General features: G+C 58.3%; 2 protein-coding genes across 3 annotated transcripts; one reads left to right on the top strand and one right to left on the bottom strand.

The window, feature by feature from the left end:
* The first annotated feature begins 1,931 nt into the window (after positions 1 to 1,931).
* On the top strand, positions 1,932 to 11,152 carry MOG (myelin oligodendrocyte glycoprotein). 2 transcript variants are annotated; one of them, XM_046006658.1, is made up of 8 exons: positions 1,936 to 2,252; positions 3,305 to 3,652; positions 7,166 to 7,279; positions 8,273 to 8,293; positions 8,618 to 8,638; positions 9,922 to 10,038; positions 10,238 to 10,258; positions 10,500 to 11,152. In XM_046006658.1, the coding sequence occupies exons 1-8, from the start codon at positions 2,171 to 2,173 to the stop codon at positions 10,511 to 10,513; spliced, it is 738 nt and encodes a 245-aa protein (XP_045862614.1). In that variant the 5' UTR covers positions 1,936 to 2,170; the 3' UTR covers positions 10,514 to 11,152. The 2 variants fall into 2 exon arrangements, with proteins under 2 accessions (XP_045862616.1, XP_045862614.1); XM_046006660.1 differs by lacking the exon at positions 10,238 to 10,258 and having other exon boundaries at positions 1,932 to 2,252.
* A 126-nt stretch (positions 11,153 to 11,278) lies between these two features.
* On the bottom strand, positions 11,279 to 15,558 carry ZFP57 (ZFP57 zinc finger protein). Its single transcript, XM_046006134.1, has 7 exons — positions 15,335 to 15,558; positions 15,216 to 15,225; positions 14,524 to 14,615; positions 14,199 to 14,379; positions 13,705 to 13,831; positions 13,208 to 13,294; positions 11,279 to 12,581 (listed from the first exon to the last, which is right to left on the bottom strand). Exons 1-7 carry the CDS (start codon positions 15,556 to 15,558, stop codon positions 11,302 to 11,304), a joined length of 2,001 nt encoding a protein of 666 aa, XP_045862090.1. The 3' UTR covers positions 11,279 to 11,301.
* Between the last annotated feature and the right edge of the window lie 2,174 nt (positions 15,559 to 17,732).

The raw sequence follows: 17,732 nt of genomic DNA, 5'->3' as shown, positions 1-17,732 counted from the left end.
AGAGACACTGTGAGTTCTCCAAAGTGGCTTTGATTGGCTAACTTCTTTTTTTAAAATATTTTATTTATTTACTCACAGAGGGAGAGAGAACACGTAAGCAGGGAGAGCAGCAGGCAGAAGGAGAGGGAGAAGCAGGCTCCTCACTGAGCAGGGAGCCCGATGCGGGGCTCGATCCCAGGACCTGAGCTGAAGGCAGAGGTTTAGCTGACTGAGTGCCCCGACGCCGCCAACTGGCCACCTCTTGGCCCTCTGCTCTCCCAGCCCTGCACCCCACCTGTCTCCCATCCAGCTTTGACAACTGGACGACAACTGCACGACTCCCAGCCCCGCCCAGGGAGGTACCTTGCCCCCGGGGAGACACTCAGGCAAGCACAGAGCCTGCCCTCCCACCTGATTGACCCCTCCCGACCTGGCAGTCACCTTCACGGCTCCAGAGTGGCCAGCCTGCGTGTGCCCAACTCCAGCCGCCTTGCGGGAAGGAGGGACAAGCCATTCTGGGCTCAGCTGACCAGTCTGTTCTCCCAGCTCCTGGGGCTCATCTCAGACAAAAGCAGAAAACGTACACCCGGGTGGAGTTCCTGGCCCTTGATCAGTGCTGCCCAGTGTAAGTTCTTGCGATGACGACAGTGGCCCCTGTTCGAGCTGTCCCGTGTGTTAACCACTAGCTGTGTGTGCTGCTGAACATTTGAAACACGGCTGGTGATCAAGGAACTGAACTTCAAATCTTACTTAATTTTAATCTGAATGACCGCTGTGGCTAGTGATGAGTGTGTTGGACGACATGGTTTTAAACTGTCCATCCTGACCTTTTTCTTATTTGTGAGACAGCCTTACTTTAAGATTGGCAAATGCGCTTTTCAAATTTGGTGACTGATGTGAAAAAGTTAGGGCTCAAGAGCAAATAGCCAAGAAAGAATTCTTGGTGTCTGGTGCAAGAGGGTGGTTTATTGGAGCAGGGGGACAGGACCCGTGGGCAGAGAGAGCTGCACCGGGGCCCGAGGAGTGCCCCTTACATACTGTCAAGTTGCCAGGGGGCCAGGGAGAGCATAACCACTAAGGACTTTGGAAGCGAGGTTTCCCGGACTTGGAGGGGGCTCGCTGTTGTTGGGAAGGGTCATTTATTACTGTCCAGTAGAACCTGAGCCATGAGACCCTTCAGATGTATATCGGTGGGCCATATGCTTGGGGCCCGATTGGCAGCTCGAATCCTGGGAGGTTTGGAGATAAAGAAAACTTCTGAAGAATTTTTATATGTTAAAGTAGACTTACAGGATCCTGGGGGTCAGGATAATGTTAAGCTAGGGTCGCCCTCTGCTCTTAGCAGGGTATTAACGTTGAGGCGGCTGAGCTCCCAGAGGAAGGTCACTGCCCTTTCCAAGGACTTGTCAGGGGACTGTAGGTTGTAAGGAAGTGTCATTTTCTTTTCCTTTGCCCTTGTTCTCCCATCAGTGACGCCGCTGGTCTTACTCTTAATGGAGCTTCTGAGTCTGTGGGCAGGAAAAAGGTACTATTTCCATTCCAGGTCTCACTTTTCCCTGTGACAGTGAGACAGTCAGAGCATGACGCCAAGGGGGGAAATGGGCCCTGCCGGAGCCTCCCTCCTCCATGCTGGCCTCTCAGAGCACAGGCAACGCTCAGCTCACGCCCTTCCCAACTGTGTTCTCTGGGAACAGGCCCAAGCGATCCAACACACGTTAGAACGGGAGGAAGGCAGTTTGGCCGTGCGTCGGAGAGAGGGCAGTTAGAGGTCAGGGAGAATGTCGGCCTGCCCTTTCCTAAAACCCACAGTAATTCTTCCACCTTGGCAGACAGCAGGAAGAGAGGGCTTGACGGAACCTCACAGCCCATAGGACAGCCCTTCCCGAGGCCCAGTGAGCAGTCACCCCCAGAAGCCCCAGGAATGCTGGGCTGCAGGAGGGGCTGGGGGGAGCCAGTACCAGGCGGCCTCTGCTCCAGGCCCCGGTCATCCCCTGGGTCAGTAGCCCTTTTGTGTAAGTGCCTGGTGGGGCTGACTCGGCCCTTCCTGGGAGCACAGCTGCAGCACAGCCTGGAGGAGACCGGCCTCCCGGATCCTCCCTCAGGCTTCGTCAGAGGCAGGGGACATGCACCCCGAGGGCCTCTGCTTGGCCTGACCCTGCTGCAGGGACGCTCTGCCCCAGTCCTCACGGAGATGGCTAGTTCGTGGAGCTCCTGCTTGCCTAGCTGCCTCCCCTCCCTCATCCTCCTCCTCCAGCTGTCCTGCAGCTCCGCAGGTAAGACTGACCTTTATTTCTGCCTTGAGGCGACACTGGGTTCACCTTCAATTCATCCTTGAGGTGCGTCGCACATTACCTGTCCACAACCTGGGTGTGCTGACGGGCTCCCTGCGCGCTTCGGAATCGGGCCCGAGCTCCATAATGCATCCATAGCGCAGCCCCAAGCCAGGTCTCCTCGCGCTTATCCTGACCGACCTTTTCTGTGTTGCTTTCTCAGACTAATGACTGCTGATTGGAGCTGGCGTCAGGGTGGAACGGGAAGAGGTTGTGCCCGTCCCCTGATAAGTGGTGATCAATGCTTAATGGCAGCATCCCATCACTGAGAGCTCTCCCCCACATGATCCGGCACTCAGAGTTCCCACAGGAGCCCTGCTGTCATGTGCTGGGGGGAAATAAAGGAAAAACAACCAGAAGACAGATTCCCCGCCTCAGGGAGATTCTCCCCTCCCAACAGGGGAGGCCCAGCCCCACTTACCCCTTGAGAAATCCTAGCAAGTGTCACGGGAAACCAATCTTCCCTTCTGGGAGCTCTGAGTCTGGCTGACATACTCCACATGGCAAGAAGTTTGGGAGCCTGGGCTGAAGGCAGGAGGAGAGGAGGAAGTAAAGCCAGCCCCAGCGGGGACATTTAGGAAACAGGGTGTGAACAAGGACAAAAGCAAAGCCACCAGGGGAAAGTAGGGAGCGGTTTGGTTAGGTTCAGACAGGGCCCACCCCCCCACCCCCCCACCACCACCCCACCCCCCATCCCAAAAATTAAACTGCAAGACACCAGGACCACGTCCCGTGATGGGACCTAACAGCTGGGCTAGAGAGTCGGAGATGGAGACAGTCGGCAGGAGCAGCTCTGCTGGGTGACCACATACTAGAACGTTCCTCCCATCCAGGGCACTCGCACCTCTGTAACCGGGGATCTCCCCACCCCGGTTCAAGAACTCCGTATGCGAATCAGTGTCTTCTTCCTTGGCTCTAGGACGCAGCCCTTCCCAGGATGTGCTTCTGTGTCCAGGTCCCGTGACTCGGTTTCTTTTCTTTGGTGTCTTGGACAGGTCAGTTCAGGGTCATAGGACCGGGCCACCCCATCCGGGCGCTGGTGGGGGACGAGGCCGAGCTGCCGTGTCGCATCTACCCTGGGAAGAATGCCACAGGCATGGAGGTGGGCTGGTACCGGCCCCCCTTCTCCAGGGTGGTCCATCTCTACCGAAACGGTAAGGACCAGGACGCAGAGCAGGCGCCTGAATATCGGGGACGGACCGAACTGCTGAAAGAAGCCATGGGCGAGGGGAAGGTGACCCTCAGGATCCGCAATGTGAGGTTCTCCGATGAAGGAGGGTTCACCTGCTTCTTCCGGGATCATTCCTACCAGGAGGAGGCAGCCATGGAACTGAGAGTGGAAGGTGAGTGTCTGCGGGGTGCGACCTCCCTCGGAGACTGGACCCTCTCAGCTGATAGGCCACCCTACGACTCGCCCCCGCCGCTGCAGGACCGAGGAGTGCACACGCTCCCAGCCGGCCGGGTGGGTGGGTGGGTGGGTGGGGAAGAAGCCGGGCCTGAGTCAGGGCGAGGAGGAGGGAAAGGGCCATGTCCCCGGCTGGGGGCTCTGTGTGAGGGGCTGCAGGAGGTGGGGACCCGGCACAGACTTCACGGTCGCGGCCGCAGGAAGAGCAGATAGGAGAGGAGACTATGAGAGGGTCCCACAGGACAGTTAAGTGAGTGCGAGTACACACAAACATTTTTTTAAATAAAATAAAGAAACGGAGAAACAGAGGCAGCACAACCCAGAATCGTCCATTCCTGGTTGTTTTTGCCACTAGAGGGGATGCAAATAACCTGAATGAATTCCAGGGTCAAGCGGACTTTCTTCCTTCCAAGTCTGGCTCTGGAATGTCTTCTTGTTTGTTTGTTCTAAATGGAGGCGCGATTCCACAGGACCCAACGACCCAAGCCCACCACAGAGGCTCCCCCGGTGGGTGTGGTTGTTTATTGGATGAGGAACATCCCCGGAAAACATGCTCCAAGTAACTACACAAACGAGCAAACGTGAAAGAGGACGCTACCTTCCGAGTTTGCTCCTGGGTGCCTTTTTATGATGGGGGTTTGGGCATTTGTGGTTCGGTCCCCTCGCAGTCGTGGCGGAGGGAGGGGGCCCTTACTGCTCACTGCTGTGGACTGAAGAACAAACAGTGTCTCAGGGGCCTTCTGCGGCTCCGCACATGCTTATCAGACAATCTGTGGCTTCTGTGCGTCGCGGCCAGAAGATGGCATTGTGTGCGCGACAACAAAGCCCTGTGTCTGGAGGAGGGCGTCCGGGGTATGAAAATGGCTTTGTACGCCCTGGACTGGTGTGTGCCCAGCTGGCTCTGCTGGGGGCTTGGACCTGCGTGGACCTGTGCTCGTGAGGACGGGCAGCGGGCCAGCGAGGGAGGAAAGAGAAAGAAAGGAAGAAAGGAAGGAAAAGGAAGAGAAAGAGAGAAGGAAAGGAAAGGAAAGGCAAGGAGGAAGGAAGAAAGGAAAAGGAAAGAAAAGGAAAAGGAACAGAAAGGAAAGAAAGGAAAGGGAAACGGAAATGGAAAAGGAAAGGAAAGAAAAGGAAGGAAGGAAGAAGAAAAGAAAGAAAGGGAGAAACAAAATAAAACTGCCTCAGGGGACAACGTTTTTCTTTGGGTTGATTTTCAACGTTCCAACCCCGTTCCTCCCATCTCAGAGTCTGCGTGCCTAAGAGTCTAAGGAAAGTGTTTTACAAGAAAACAAGGGACCGCCCCCCTCGCCTGGGGAGCAGGAATCCAAGCCAGAGCGAGGACTGAAATGCAGTGACTGTTAGAGCAAATAATTACCTCCCCACATTCTCTCCAGAGTCTTTTCTCTTTCTTTCCAACTTTATTTTTCCTTGCATTTTTGTGATTTTACTACCTATTTTCTCTAATCCTTTCTTCCTACGCTTCATTATGAAACTTAAAAGCATTGCAGAAGCAGAGAGACTATTACATGGAGCCTCGAGGGTCCCACCCCCTTTCTGCGGCAGACACCCAGGCGGACAGACAGACCGCCGTCGCCTAACCCGCTTGTCTCCACCCTCCCTCACTGAATTACCAGGGCAAATCCTAGGCATTATTATCATTAAATCACTAAATGTGCAAGAATGGGTCACTCAAGGGCACCTGGCTGACTCAGTCCATGGAGCACATGACTCATGATCTCAAGGTCATCTGGGGTGATCTCAGTGACTCTTGATCTCAAGGTCACAATGGGGGGTGAGTTTACTTGGAAAACAAACAAAAAGAATGTACCACTTCTTTTAAAAGGGAAGAACTCTTTTAAAAAACCGCAAACATAATACTATCCACCTGTCTTTTAAAGTTAACAAAAATTCCCTCATATCCTGAATGCCCACTCTCTGTTCAAATTCCCCTGCTCGCCTCCCAAATATACTTCTAGAGTTGTTCAGTTTGAGTAGGTCTAACCGAGATCCACACGCTGCTGTTGGCCCTGTGGCGTCTCCCACGGTCTAGCTCTCCGGTTCCATCCCCATTCGGTTTTACACAGTGCCCCATGCTTGTATTTCTTGTAACGTGACAGAGAAGCACAACCAGGCTTAACTTACTCTTGCAAGCGTTCGTAGGTGATACCGTCTCCTGTTGCTTTCCATCGGCAGGCCCCTAATGGCTCCTTCTCTCCTGTTTTATGATTCTAGCACTTTGTGAAGGTATGCAAGTCTGTACCTGCCTAGTCACACTGCTGCAGGGAACTTGGGATAAGAACTTGGAGAGCAGAACTGGCCACATTTTCTTCTGGGGAACATAACAGATAAGAGCCTTAACCTGCAGCTGGAAGGATTTGGTTCCTACCTAAGAAACCCTCTCGGTCCAGTTGCGTGCTGTCCCTTGCTGTCTCTTGGTCCGTGCCCTTGATGGCCCTGTCTTTATCTGTCCCCACGATAGGAGAGAACAAGATGAGGTGGGCTGAGCCAGCCGGACACACTAAGCTTAGACAGGCAGAGCTCTTGGGCGCGGATGAACAAGATTCTGGAATGGCAAGTTCCAGGAGGGGGCAGAGCCAGAGCCAAGGACCATCCCCCATCGGTGGTCCCAGCCCCATCCCCTGTCATCAAACCACCACAGGAGGGGTTCATAACTGCATTGGGGAAGGCAACGGACCCCTGTGCTCTCTCTTTCTTTAGGTAAACTCTGTTCCCAGTGTGGGGCTTGAACTCACAACCCTGAGACCGAGACTCCTGTTCTCTACTGAGGAGCCAGCCAGGAACCTCCCCCGCCTCCGCCCTTCTTTTTTTACCCTTCCCAGATGGATCTTTCCAATGCATGAAATAAAACATGTTTGTACTGAACACACAGCTATCAAAATGTTACAAGATATGAAGTGGCCCTGAGAACTACTGTAATTTCAAAGTAGTGATGAACCAAAGTGATATATTTTGAGGTTTCTGCAAACCACTCTAACGTGGTATAAAAATATTAGTGGTTTTCCTTGATGACAAAGTCAGATTCTCTTCATACTATTGTGGCGCATTGCCTACAGACCTGCTAATGGGAAGAAATGCTAAATTTCAGTTCAAAGATGACTAAAAATAACTCTATTTGGTTTTCCCTTCTAACTGCACAGATCCTGCCTCCCTAACCCCCATCCCGGCCCAAGTCAGGCTCAGGCCGTGTTCTAGTCTCATGGGACTGTGGCCCCCTCCTCCAGAGGGGTGGTCATGGGTCAGTATGGTCATCCCCTGCCCCCTCACCCCAGCCCGGTGCCCCGTGAGGACCTGACCTAAGTCTCTTAGCTGGTCCCTAAACTCTGTAAGACGGGCTTCGCAGGGCGCCCTTCCCGGAAGCAACCCACTTCTCCTGCGCCACGGTCTCCGGATCAGTGCGGGCCGCGGCTGCAGCGCTCCTTGTGCCTTTCAGACCCCTTCTACTGGATCAACCCCGGAGTGCTGGTCCTCCTCGCCGTGCTCCCGGTGCTGCTGCTGCAGATCGCCACGGGCCTCGTCTACCTCTGCCTGCAGCACAGACTGAGAGGTGAGGCCTGGAGGGCGGGCCGCCGCCCCCCACCCCGGGGGAACAGGCTTGGAGCTGGGCTGCCTGAGGCTGAGTTGCGAGGGGCATCGGGTCGAAGCCGCGGAAGCCGAGTCTTACACCGCACCGCGCGCTTTCACTTCTGCAGCAGGTCCCCGCGCTCCCTGGGCGGCCCCGTTTCACCGCGGGTCTCCCCGCCAGGCGGGCGAGGCTCGGCACTTCCGCGAGCGGACACACCTGCCAGGGGCGGGGCGCGGGGCTGTCCCCGCGGCCTGGGGACCGCACGTGGCCGCCTCACGCCGCGCCAGAGTGAGCCCAGGGCGTCGTCCTGCCCCTTCTCTCCCGGCTGCTCCCGGGCCCTGGGGGTCTTCTCTCCCCCGCCCCCCGCCCGGCCCTGAGAGCAGAGACCACAGGGGAGGGCTGGGGTGTGCGAGCGGGCGTCGGGGTCCTCCCCGCCTTGAACCGGACCGGCCCCGGCCCCGGCGCGCTACTCCGCCCGCGGGAGAAAGGCTGTCAGTCCCCCTGGCTGAGCAAAGGGGACGCAGGACGGTCGGAACGCCGGTCTCCGGGGGCAGCTCGCTCCCCGCCGTCGGGGAGCGGGTGTCGTTTCGTCCCGAGTCTCGGCAGCCCGTCTCCTCCCGCATCCCCACGTTCGTGGCTTTACAAGTACTAAGTGCAGCCCAGTGCGGGGTGGGGGCGCCAAGGGAACGCAGACCCTGAGGCGGAGGCGCAGAGCGGCCACAGGTCAAGTGAGGGCACCTGAGGCAGGTCGGGGCACTGCTGCCCGCCCCCCACCGGCTTCCTGCGTTCTGCATTCCTGTGCCTCCTGCGGCCCGCAGCTCGGAGCCTGTGCTCTGCCGTCCACACCCCTGCCTGCGCAAGGCCCGGGCTCTGCCGTCCACCCCGCTGCCTGCGCAAGGCCCGGGGCGCCGGCTGTGGGAGGGACCCCATCTGCGGCCAGGGCCGGACTAACAGTACTGCCTTTCTCTACTATAGGAAAGCTTCGAGCGGAGATTGGTGAGTTTCCGTCGCCCTCCCTCCGGGTTCCCTGCCTCTCCCTGCCTCCCCTTCGGCATCTCCAACGCGGTCCTTGTCTCTGACCATCTCTGCCTGTGTCCGCTTCCTTCCGACGGAACTCCGCTAGTATTTCAGACCCCGCGGCCAGCCAGGAGCTGTGGCCAGACTCCTTCCTCTGCCGCAGCCGGGGCAGAGTCCAGCAGCTCCCCTTCCTCCACGGGTGTCCCTCGCTCCTGAGTTCTAAGTGACCGGATCACAGAGGCTCCAAGGGGAAGGCATCCCCTCCGAGTGCCCCACTGAGTCCCTCCCTGTGTTCCCTTTCAGAGAACCTGCACCGGACGTTTGGTAAGTGCCAGGACCCGGTCAGCCCGGTGTCTGTGGGCCCCAGCCAGCAGGGAAATAAGAACCCTTGCTCCCAGTTGGCCTCCTGCCTCTTCCCTTCCCGCTGCCTTTTTCTTTGAGTCAGTCACAGTGAGATGTTGCCAGCAAGCACTCCTGTAACTATGCCGGTAACCTGTACCAGGAGCCCGGCTGGCCGACCCCTGCAGCAAGGAGACCAAGGTCTGCATGCAGGGGTTATGGAGGGGAGGGACCCAGGACCTCCCAGGCATGCTGGCCATCCAGCCGGGGACATGACACCGATGTCATGGAGGACCGACTACTTATGCATCACCGATGAAACCCACATGGTAAAGTGTCCTCGGAAGCACAGAACACGTGACTCTACAGGACTGAGCAGGGAAGGCTTCCTGGAGGAAGACACACCAAGCCCCTTTACAGTGTTGGCCCTTCAAGACTACAATCCCTGTCCTTTTTGTTCGCTGCAGAGTCCCCAGTGCTGAAGGACAATGCCTGCAACAGAGGGGCACCCACATCCCCGCTGGATGGATGTTGCAGAAATTCTAAGATGCCTTAACGCAGAGCACAGAGGGTCGGTCGCTGCCCTGAGCAGCCTTCCTGAACAGGGGGCACCCCTCCCTAGCACTTAGGACCCCAATCAGGGTGCAGACCACGCACTCCACAAAGGGAGGAAAGTGATCTCTGTTGGGTGGATTCAAAGCAAAGGTACCATCTTTTGGTACCATGAATCTCCTGGGCATTCTGGTGAAACCTAATGGACCCTTCTCCAGAATAATGTTTTTAAAAGGGTTGCAGATAACACGTACAGTTGCTGAGAAAGCCACTGAAGTACAGGCACCAAAATATAAACCCATTTGTCATATAGTGACAAACGCTTCTTTAAACAACAAAACCGCACTAAGTAACAACGAAGCAGCAGGCCCAGTAACTTTGTCCAAATATTGATAGATATTCGCAGATTTCAGCAACAACTCCAGTGGGAATGGAAGTTTATCTGTGGTTTCTGTTGGCAGTAGGGTCATAGGTGCTGCTGACAACTGGTTTGTGGCCTCCGTTTTTAATGGAAGAAATGCTGAATTCGATTAGAGGTTGGCGAGAACCGGGGTCGTTGTCACCAGAGTCCCCAGATGCCTGGACTCTGCACGGAGCCGTGCTCTTGGGCCGGTTAAGCCGGTTAAGCAGCCCAACAATACGCAGACGGTGGGGGGGAGGGGGGAGTGGCGCAGGGGACACCCTCTAACCCAGTCTGTTCTGTGGCCACGGCTCAGACCCCCACTTCCTGAGGGTGCCCTGCTGGAAGATAACCCTGTTCGTGCTGGTGCCGGTGCTCGGACCCCTGCTGGCCCTGGTCATCTGCTACCACTGGCTGCACCGCAGACTCGCAGGTATGGGGCCGGGGTTGGGGGACAGACTCTCGGTGGGGAGGGATGGGGGTTCCTTCCTCCTCTGTCCCCAGGACCAACTCCAGGGTCCTTGGAGAACCCCTCACTGAGCTTCGTGAGGCTGCTGCAGAGCAGGGGCAGGGGCTGTGTGGGGAGGGGGCTGGTCATCTTCCCCCAGTCATGGATTTTTTTCCCCCCCCAGGGCAGTTTCTTGAGGAGCTAAGTAAGTTTTCTTCTCCCTTTGTAAGCTGAGAATGGAACACCAGGAAGGCAGGAAGGAGGGGGGCGGGGGGCGGGGTGGCCGTCCCTCCCCATCCCTGTCACCCACAGGGCCTTACCTCCTGCCAGCCAGAGTTGCAGTGGGGGGTGGGGGCAGAGGCGAGGGGACTCCTGGGGGCCTTTCCTCTCTGTGGATCAAGGTTTGGTACACACAGATCTGCCAGGGTATTTCCTCCTCCTTCCAGGAAACCCCTTCTGAGCGACGCTGCATCCCGGCCAGCGTGGAGGGCAGCCTGGCCAGCCCTCGCATGGGCTCTCAGGGGTGTGACATCCACCCGCCGCACACTCACTGCCTCCTCGCCACAGGGACACCCAATCTGCATTTCCAGGAAGGCTGAGTCCTCTTCTCCCCCCTACCTTCCTCCCCCCATCTGGTTGCCCACCCCGGCCACTCTCCTTGCCCTCCTTCTGGAAGCCGCCTCTGGCTGTGGCCAAGCGGACAGAGGATACCTGCGCTGCTCAGTAACACAGGCAGGACTGAGACCAGCCGCCTCCCTGCTACCGATTCCTGTCCGCCAACATCGCCAACGGTGGCTGTTGCTTCCCCAGCGTCAGTCCTGAGGGACAGAGCTGAGGTGTGGAGGCTGCAGGGGAGGAGCAGGGAGAGCGAGAACCCTGGGGCGCCCCAAATTTGCCCCCACCCTGCCGCATGTGCAGCAGCAAGGGCAGCACCCGAACACTGCCTGGACTTCCCATCTTGCATGGATGGGACCCCTGACCCCCCACACCTCCTTTGGCTCCCGTCTTATCCCTATCACAGCTGCCACTGTCTCCTCAACAGTTACCACTTGACGGTCTCTCAGACACAAAGAAAATGGCAGGTGCTAATTAACACTAACAGGAGTTTCCGTGTGCCACTTCTCATCCCGACTTCTCAGCGTTTCCCTTGTCACCCCTCCCCTCTCCTCCTGCGGGGTCCCCCGACCCTGCAGGCACATCGGTAGGAGAAGCAAGCACTAAGAAGACCTCCGTCGGCAAGGCCTGGGCTCATGTGCTCTCCCCGCTCTGGGGTCCCCTCCCCGCCCTTCGCGCCCTCTCCTGGGAGCCTGCATCCCGGGGCAGGTCCATCTCCTTCCCTGACAAAGGGGGGGCATCATGAAAGAAGCTAAGCCACTGGCCCAGGATGGCCCAGCACACCTGAAGGTTGCCCAGACACAGGTCCCGGCTTTTGGAGTCCCCCCAGTGGCGCAGGAGGCTGTCCCTGTCCCCGAAGCAGACATCACACACTGGGCAACGGTAGGTCTTCTGCCTCCAGTGTGTCTGCTGGTGTCTGACCAGTGCCCACGATGAGCTGAAGGACTTGCCACAGCGGAAGCAGCTGCGGGGCTGCCCGGAGACATGGGCCTGCTGGTGGCTGGAGAGACACGCTTTCTTGCCGAAAGTCAAAGGGCAATGGGGGCAAGAGAACACCTTGGGTCTCGAGGGCTTCACTGGGGGGCCGTGGGACCTGGGGTCCAGGCAGGGGGCTCTCAGGCTGGGCGTGTGCATCCGCATCCCGGGTCCCGGGGCTGCACTGGCTGCGGCCCCCAGTCTCACGGTGGTCACGGGCTTCCTGTCAATCCCTGGCTGCGTCTTGGCCACAGGGTCCTGGGTTCCAGTCGTGGCTACCAGGGCGTGAGTCACAGCCACAAGCTTCTGGCTGGACCCCGGGCTCTCGTCGGTGCGCTCCCGAGCTCTGGTGCCTGGGACGGTCCCGACGGGCTCCTGGTTCTGGTGTGTCCTCTGGTGGCGTCTGAGCTCGGACCGGTCCCGGAAGCACTTCCCACAGCAGGGGCAAGAGTGGGGCCGGTAACCCAGATGGACGCGGCGGTGGCGACTCAGCCCCGACGCGTCGCAGTAGGTCTTGTCACAGAGGGGGCAGCAGAAGGGCCTGTCCCCGAGGTGTGTGCGCCTGTGGCAGCCGAGCTCCCTGGGGCTTCGGAAGCACTTCCCACACTGGCCGCAGCTGCCGGCCGCACGGGCGCTGTGCACGAACTGCTGGCTGCGCAGGCTGGCGCGCTTGCCGGAACTCCGGCCACACGGCTGGCACAGGAAGGGCGGCCCGGCCTGGGGCGCGGGCAGCGCGGAGGTCTTCGGTGCGGATGCCGGGGCCACAGAGGCCGGGCCCGTCCCTCCGCAGGCCGGGGCCTCCTTGCCATCTGGCCGCCTCTGCGTCTCTTCCTCAAGTGCCTTCTTCCCACTGCCTGCGGTGGAGGAGGGACAGGGACTCGCCACATCAGCCTCACCCCCCAGTGCCCTCTTGCGCCCCCCCCACACGCTGGCTCTCCCTAGAGCACTTCACGGGCGGCAGGCAGGACAGACCTCCGTGTTTCCCAGTTAAAAGTCAGTCGACATTTAATGTGGAGAGTCTTTCAGCGAGAGCGGAGATGACACTTTGACCTATAACCCCGTTTCCTGAAGTCCATTTCCTCTCACTTTCAGTATCTCCCGCTCCCATGACACCCACAGGGGACCTCCTACGTTGTACAAATGGGGACACCTAAGGGAAAGGCAGTGCCTTAAGTCACGCGGCTAGAACGGGAAGTGGTGCCCATGGTCAGCCCCACCGGAAACCTCTCTCCCTCCTGTTCCAGCTCAAACAGGTCTCTACTGGGGCTCAGCATAAGCTCATGTCCCTTCCTCTCCTGTTCTCCTGAAGGGGACATAGGCAACCTAGAGCCACCCCAATCCCTGCAGTTGCAGACATCCGCTTGTCCTCAACACTTACACATTCCCACAGGGCCAAGGGACGTGAGCACATGGTCTCAAGCCCTCCTGTGGCTCCAAGTGAGGCCTGGCATGAAGGATGCAGGCTGGGCGAGGACGTGCTCAGCCCTAGGGCTCTGAGGCAGCCTTCCACCTGCCCGGGGCCCAACCTGGGCCCTCGCCTGCCCCCCTCCTTGGGCATGCTTACCTGAAGGGAGGCCTTCTCCACTTGGGGGACGGAGCGGGAGCTCAGCTCTCCACTGCTTTTCTTCCTGCTCAAGCTTGATGATCAGATCTGGGGTAGACAGAAAGATTCTGACGGGAGCGCGAAGGAGACAGAGAGTGAGGTCCCAGGCTTGGCTACCTTCTCCCACAGCCTTGTTTTAAGGACTTAATGTGGGACACTTGGGAGCAGGGAGGAACCCTCCTAACGGAGTCCCTGGCTCCCGGCCGGAGCAGTGCAGTGAGCATTGCTGCGTGAAGAGACAATTTCAATGCGTCATCACGTGCCAAGTATTATCTTTGCCTTTGTGCGGGCTTACATTTCTTCTCCTCTTACCCTGAGCTTAGTGACCTAGATCCTTCACACCTGGAAGGCAGAGGAGGTACAGGGTCAGGAAAGCAAGCTGTGAGCCAATCTACCTGCTCAGGGGCCTGGGGAGTGTCCTGGGCAGAGGGCACACTGAGGGAACCCTGGCCTCTTACCCACGGACAGCAGGTTTCTGAAGGTCTCGGCCATGACGTTCTGATACAGGAGCCTCTGGCTGGTGTCTAGACACACCCACTCTTCCTGCGTGAAATTCACAGCCACATCGTCAAAGGTGACTGGCTCCTGGGAGAGCAGGGGGGACTCGGAGTTATCCAAGCACAAGGTTTAGAAAACCGACCGAAAAGTAACACCGTGGAAGGAGGGAAGGAACAGAAAAGGGCAGGCATAAAGCCAGGGACGCTATCTACAGAAAGGAGATGAAGGAAGACAAGAGGTTGGGGGGTGCACGAGTAAGGGGGTCCACTCCACAGAGGGCTGCAGGGTGAGGTAGATGTGGGGGCTGAGAAAAGCCAGGCCACCCCTGCTCTCGGGGGGCTGTTCAGCCCGGAAACGGCTGAAACCCCGTGTGACCACGGGCCAGACCGAGGACAGAGGATGAAGCTCCGGAGCCTGGGAGTCGGTCCGCCCTCACCCCCGCAGCTCTGCTCACCTGCAGCCACGTCTCCCACCAGCATGCTCTCTCCTCAGCTGCCCGCTCGGCTCGCTCAGCCACCGGCAGCAGCAGCTTCTGCTCCCCGCTGTCTGCTTCCGGCTTTGTCCACGGCCCACCTGGCCCGCCTGGCCCCCAGGGCTGACGGGACCCCCTCCTGGGGCTCTGTGGGTCCCAGTCACTGTGCAGAAGGAGAGGCCATGCAGAGGCCTCGGGGACGTTTGGCATGGCTTCCCGGGATGGGATGTACCTGCTCCTCCTGCCTTGGTTCTGCGGTCACACCTCTGGTCCCTCAAAGCTCAGGCTACAGGGTTCAGGGACTCACCACCGGGGTTCCACAGCCGGTGTGGGGCTACGGAGACATGTGCCTTCGTCCCGCCCTGCCTCAGCCCCTGGCCGGTGCCCACCGCTCCCAACCTGAGGTCAGAGAGAAACAAAATGCGTCACCCGGCAGGAAGACAGTGGCACGGCTCCCTTAGCGGGTCAGGGACACCAAGAACGACGGAGGCTCTGCTGTGCATCGGTGCGGCCGGGAAGGCCAGAGTAACTGACCCCACTTCATGGAACTTCAAGTGCAGAGACGCCGAGAAGCTCGTCCACAGCAGAGTCAGTGTCAAAGCCTAGACTCTACCCCTGAGGACAGGACGGCCATGTCCCCCTGTCCCCCGCACTCCCTCGGGCAGCCGTGCAAACCCCCTCGTGCAAGCTGCATCGTTCCGACCGCGTCTCATGAGAAAACGGGAAAGGACACAATCTCTAGACCCCATCTAGCGCCGAAAACCATGGGATTCTACGGACTTTCACGCGCGCTCCTGTGAAGGCACCAGAAAGGTCCTCGGGAAGACTGACAGGATAAGCCCCCCACAGCGAACACGCAGGCTCCGGTGAGCCCCGCACTGGGGCCCCTAGGGGAGTTCCGGCCGAACCCCATCTCCTCGGGGGACAGCTCTCATGTCTCCGTCTCAAGGTGCAGTCCCTCGAACAGCACAGAAAACCCACTGGCCTTTTTTCTCTCACTTTCCCTGGACTGGTGGTGAAACAGAGAAGGGGCATTAGACCATGGCATTAGGGGGACTGCTGAAAAGGAGGCACATCACAGCCGCTGTGCGGGATGTCAGATGGGGACCATCCCCTACCCTGCAGCCTGCTGGTCCCCCGCACAGCAATGCTGGGGTGCTAGGGAGAGGCCCTGGTCCAGATTGTTCAGCCACCGGCCGGTCTGGGGACGGAAGTGCTGCCGCCGCAGGCCCCTGGAACCTCCCAGAGCACTTGGCACACCCACACCCCTCAGCGGGGAAGGTGGTGGCCCCCGCGACCCGCCCTTCCCAAACGCGAATGCCCCGAGGGAGCCTGTCGCCATCTTCCCATCCTCATGGAGCACCCAGTGTCCGGGACCCAAATCGACCATCCGCAGCTCCCCACAGCAGTCCTGGCACCAAGAGCCCCAACACCCCTGGGCTCTGTGGAGCGGCCAGCAGCCCCGGCTCCCACTGCGGAGTCTGGGGCCCTCCGGCCGGGCCAGTGTGGCCCCCGCAGGCAGGCAGGCAGGCAGGCAGGCGCAGACCTGTGCACCGCGGCGGTGACGGTTCACCCCGTGGGCTGGGGCCACGGCTGCGGAGGCCGGAGAGGTGGATGCCCCGGGCCGCACCCCGGACACTTAGGTTTTCCCCCGGTTCAATGCCCGCAGGCCTGCTTCAGGCTTGGGGAGTGCGGGACCAACACCCTGCGTTTGCCTCCGTCCCTGCGAGCCCGACGCCCAGCTGCACACTCACCCGCCGTGCGCTGCGGACACGGACTGTGGGGTCAGTGCCCACGTGCCAGCGCCGGCGCCCCGCTCTCCCAGCCAGGTGCCGCCGTCGTGTTCCTGGCCCGGGCCCAGCCACAGCTGCGGACCCACCAAGGTCAAAAGAGTCCCATAGGCAGTCAGACAGGAAGAGAGCCCCACCCCCCACCAGCCCACCCTCCTGCCCATCTCAACCGCGGTCCCACCCAGCGCCGGATCCGGATTTACTCCCAATCGTAATTTGCTCTTGAAAAAAGAGGATTGTCTCGGATTAAAACTCACAAGCTCCAACCACAGCTTCGAGAGCCCAAACAGGACCCGCGGGGCTCAGGGTGGGGGGTTGCACGGCATCTTGGAAGAGCGAAGGCGAGGGGGAGATTGCACCCCTTGGCCAAAATGCTGCAGGTAAGGGAGCGCGGGGAGCCCCGAGGGTCCGGCCGCTTACCCTCACTCAGCTCAACCTGGCCCAGTGATTTGACACGGGGTGGGGAGCAGAGTGCGCACAGGGCGGCAGGCGGAGGCAGACACAGACACCTCACTGAGCAGGGAGCCCGACGTGGGGCTCCTCCCAGGACCCCAGATCATGACTGAGCCGAAGGCAGCAGCTTCCCCAATGAGCCACCCTGGCGCCCCGGCTTGGCGATGTATATTGATCTTTAATCAGTCCAATGGGGATCACGTTTATCGTTTTCCATGTGATGTGCAGTGGATGTGAGAAACAAAAGAAAAAAAAAACTAAATTTCCTCACTGCCTACAGCCCAGTGACCTGACCTTGAAACAGGCAAGGGAGCTTCCTCTGGGACACTTTGTGAAGGGTAAAAGGCAGCCTTAGCCCGACCCCAGGATCCTGTGAGTCTACTTTAAACATACGGAAATTGTAAGTTCCTTTATCTCTCCCCCCAAAATGTATGTTAGCCATCATCCCCCAGGCCTCTGGGCCCGATATCCATCTGAAGGGTCTCATGATGGAGTTTTTACTAAACAGTAACAAATGCCCTTTCCTAACAATAGCTAGCTCCCTCAGAGTCCTCGAAAACTTGTTTCAAAATCACCTTGGAGGCTTGTGCTGTCCCTGACCCCCTCCCAACTTGAAAATATGTGACGGGCCACTGTCCCAGCACAGCTCTTTCTGCCCATGGGTCCTGTCCCCGGGCTTTAATAAAACCACTTGCACAACGACGTCTCAAGAATTCTCCCCTGGCCGTTGGCTCCGAACCTCAGCGTTCCCAGCTCAGGACTTACCCACATTCCACTTTGTGTTATGATCGCCTTTTATGTTTCACAATGGCACGGGGTCTTACAATTTACAAAATATGTTTGCTACGTTTGCATATGGACTGTCAACTCAAGTAGTGAACCAGTGGCACCCCATCTGTCAGAGATCGTATTTTTGTTCATAAGCTCCTAGCAGAGCAGAAGGATGGTTGTGTAGAGGGAAAAAATAGAACATATTAAGTGTCTACTTGAGTTGACAGTAGGCAGCAGGTGAATTTTAGAAAGCCTGTGCTGTCACGGCATTGCTGACCTCGTTCACCCTCGTTCTGATTTGTGAGGCTAATCCAGTGGAAGGCTGTGTAATTAGATCTACATAAAACCACGCACCAGTCTTGTAAACTGTACATCCCGAGGCTCCATTTCCAAGCATTTCGACTTTCATGGTTAAAGATACTATCAGACATGCTTTAATGAGTTCAAAGTCCTGTTTCACATACCTGACTCAGCGTGAGGGATACAGTAATTGTCTGCTCTG

Source organism: Meles meles, chromosome 5, assembly GCF_922984935.1.
Source record: "Meles meles chromosome 5, mMelMel3.1 paternal haplotype, whole genome shotgun sequence".
Classification (NCBI taxonomy): domain Eukaryota; kingdom Metazoa; phylum Chordata; class Mammalia; order Carnivora; family Mustelidae; genus Meles; species Meles meles.
Note: the sequence above shows the minus strand (reverse complement) of the source record. Positions and strands in the feature narration are given on the sequence as shown.

Bases quoted from the DNA above. Each gene is read 5' to 3' on its own strand.
- MOG (XM_046006658.1), top strand. From the start codon at position 2,171: ATGGCTAGTTCGTGGAGCTCCTGCTTGCCTAGCTGCCTCCCCTCCCTC. The intron at 7,280-8,272 runs GTGAGGCCTGGA...TCTCTACTATAG, and splicing joins CCTGCAGCACAGACTGAGAG to GAAAGCTTCGAGCGGAGATT. The intron at 8,294-8,617 runs GTGAGTTTCCGT...GTTCCCTTTCAG, and splicing joins AAAGCTTCGAGCGGAGATTG to AGAACCTGCACCGGACGTTT.
- ZFP57 (XM_046006134.1), bottom strand. From the start codon at position 15,558: ATGGCGACAGGCTCCCTCGGGGCATTCGCGTTTGGGAAGGGCGGGTCG. The intron at 13,295-13,704 runs GTAAGAGGCCAG...TGTCTACCCCAG, and splicing joins CAGAAACCTGCTGTCCGTGG to ATCTGATCATCAAGCTTGAG. The intron at 12,582-13,207 runs GTAAGCATGCCC...GAAGTGCTCTAG, and splicing joins TGGAGAAGGCCTCCCTTCAG to GGAGAGCCAGCGTGTGGGGG.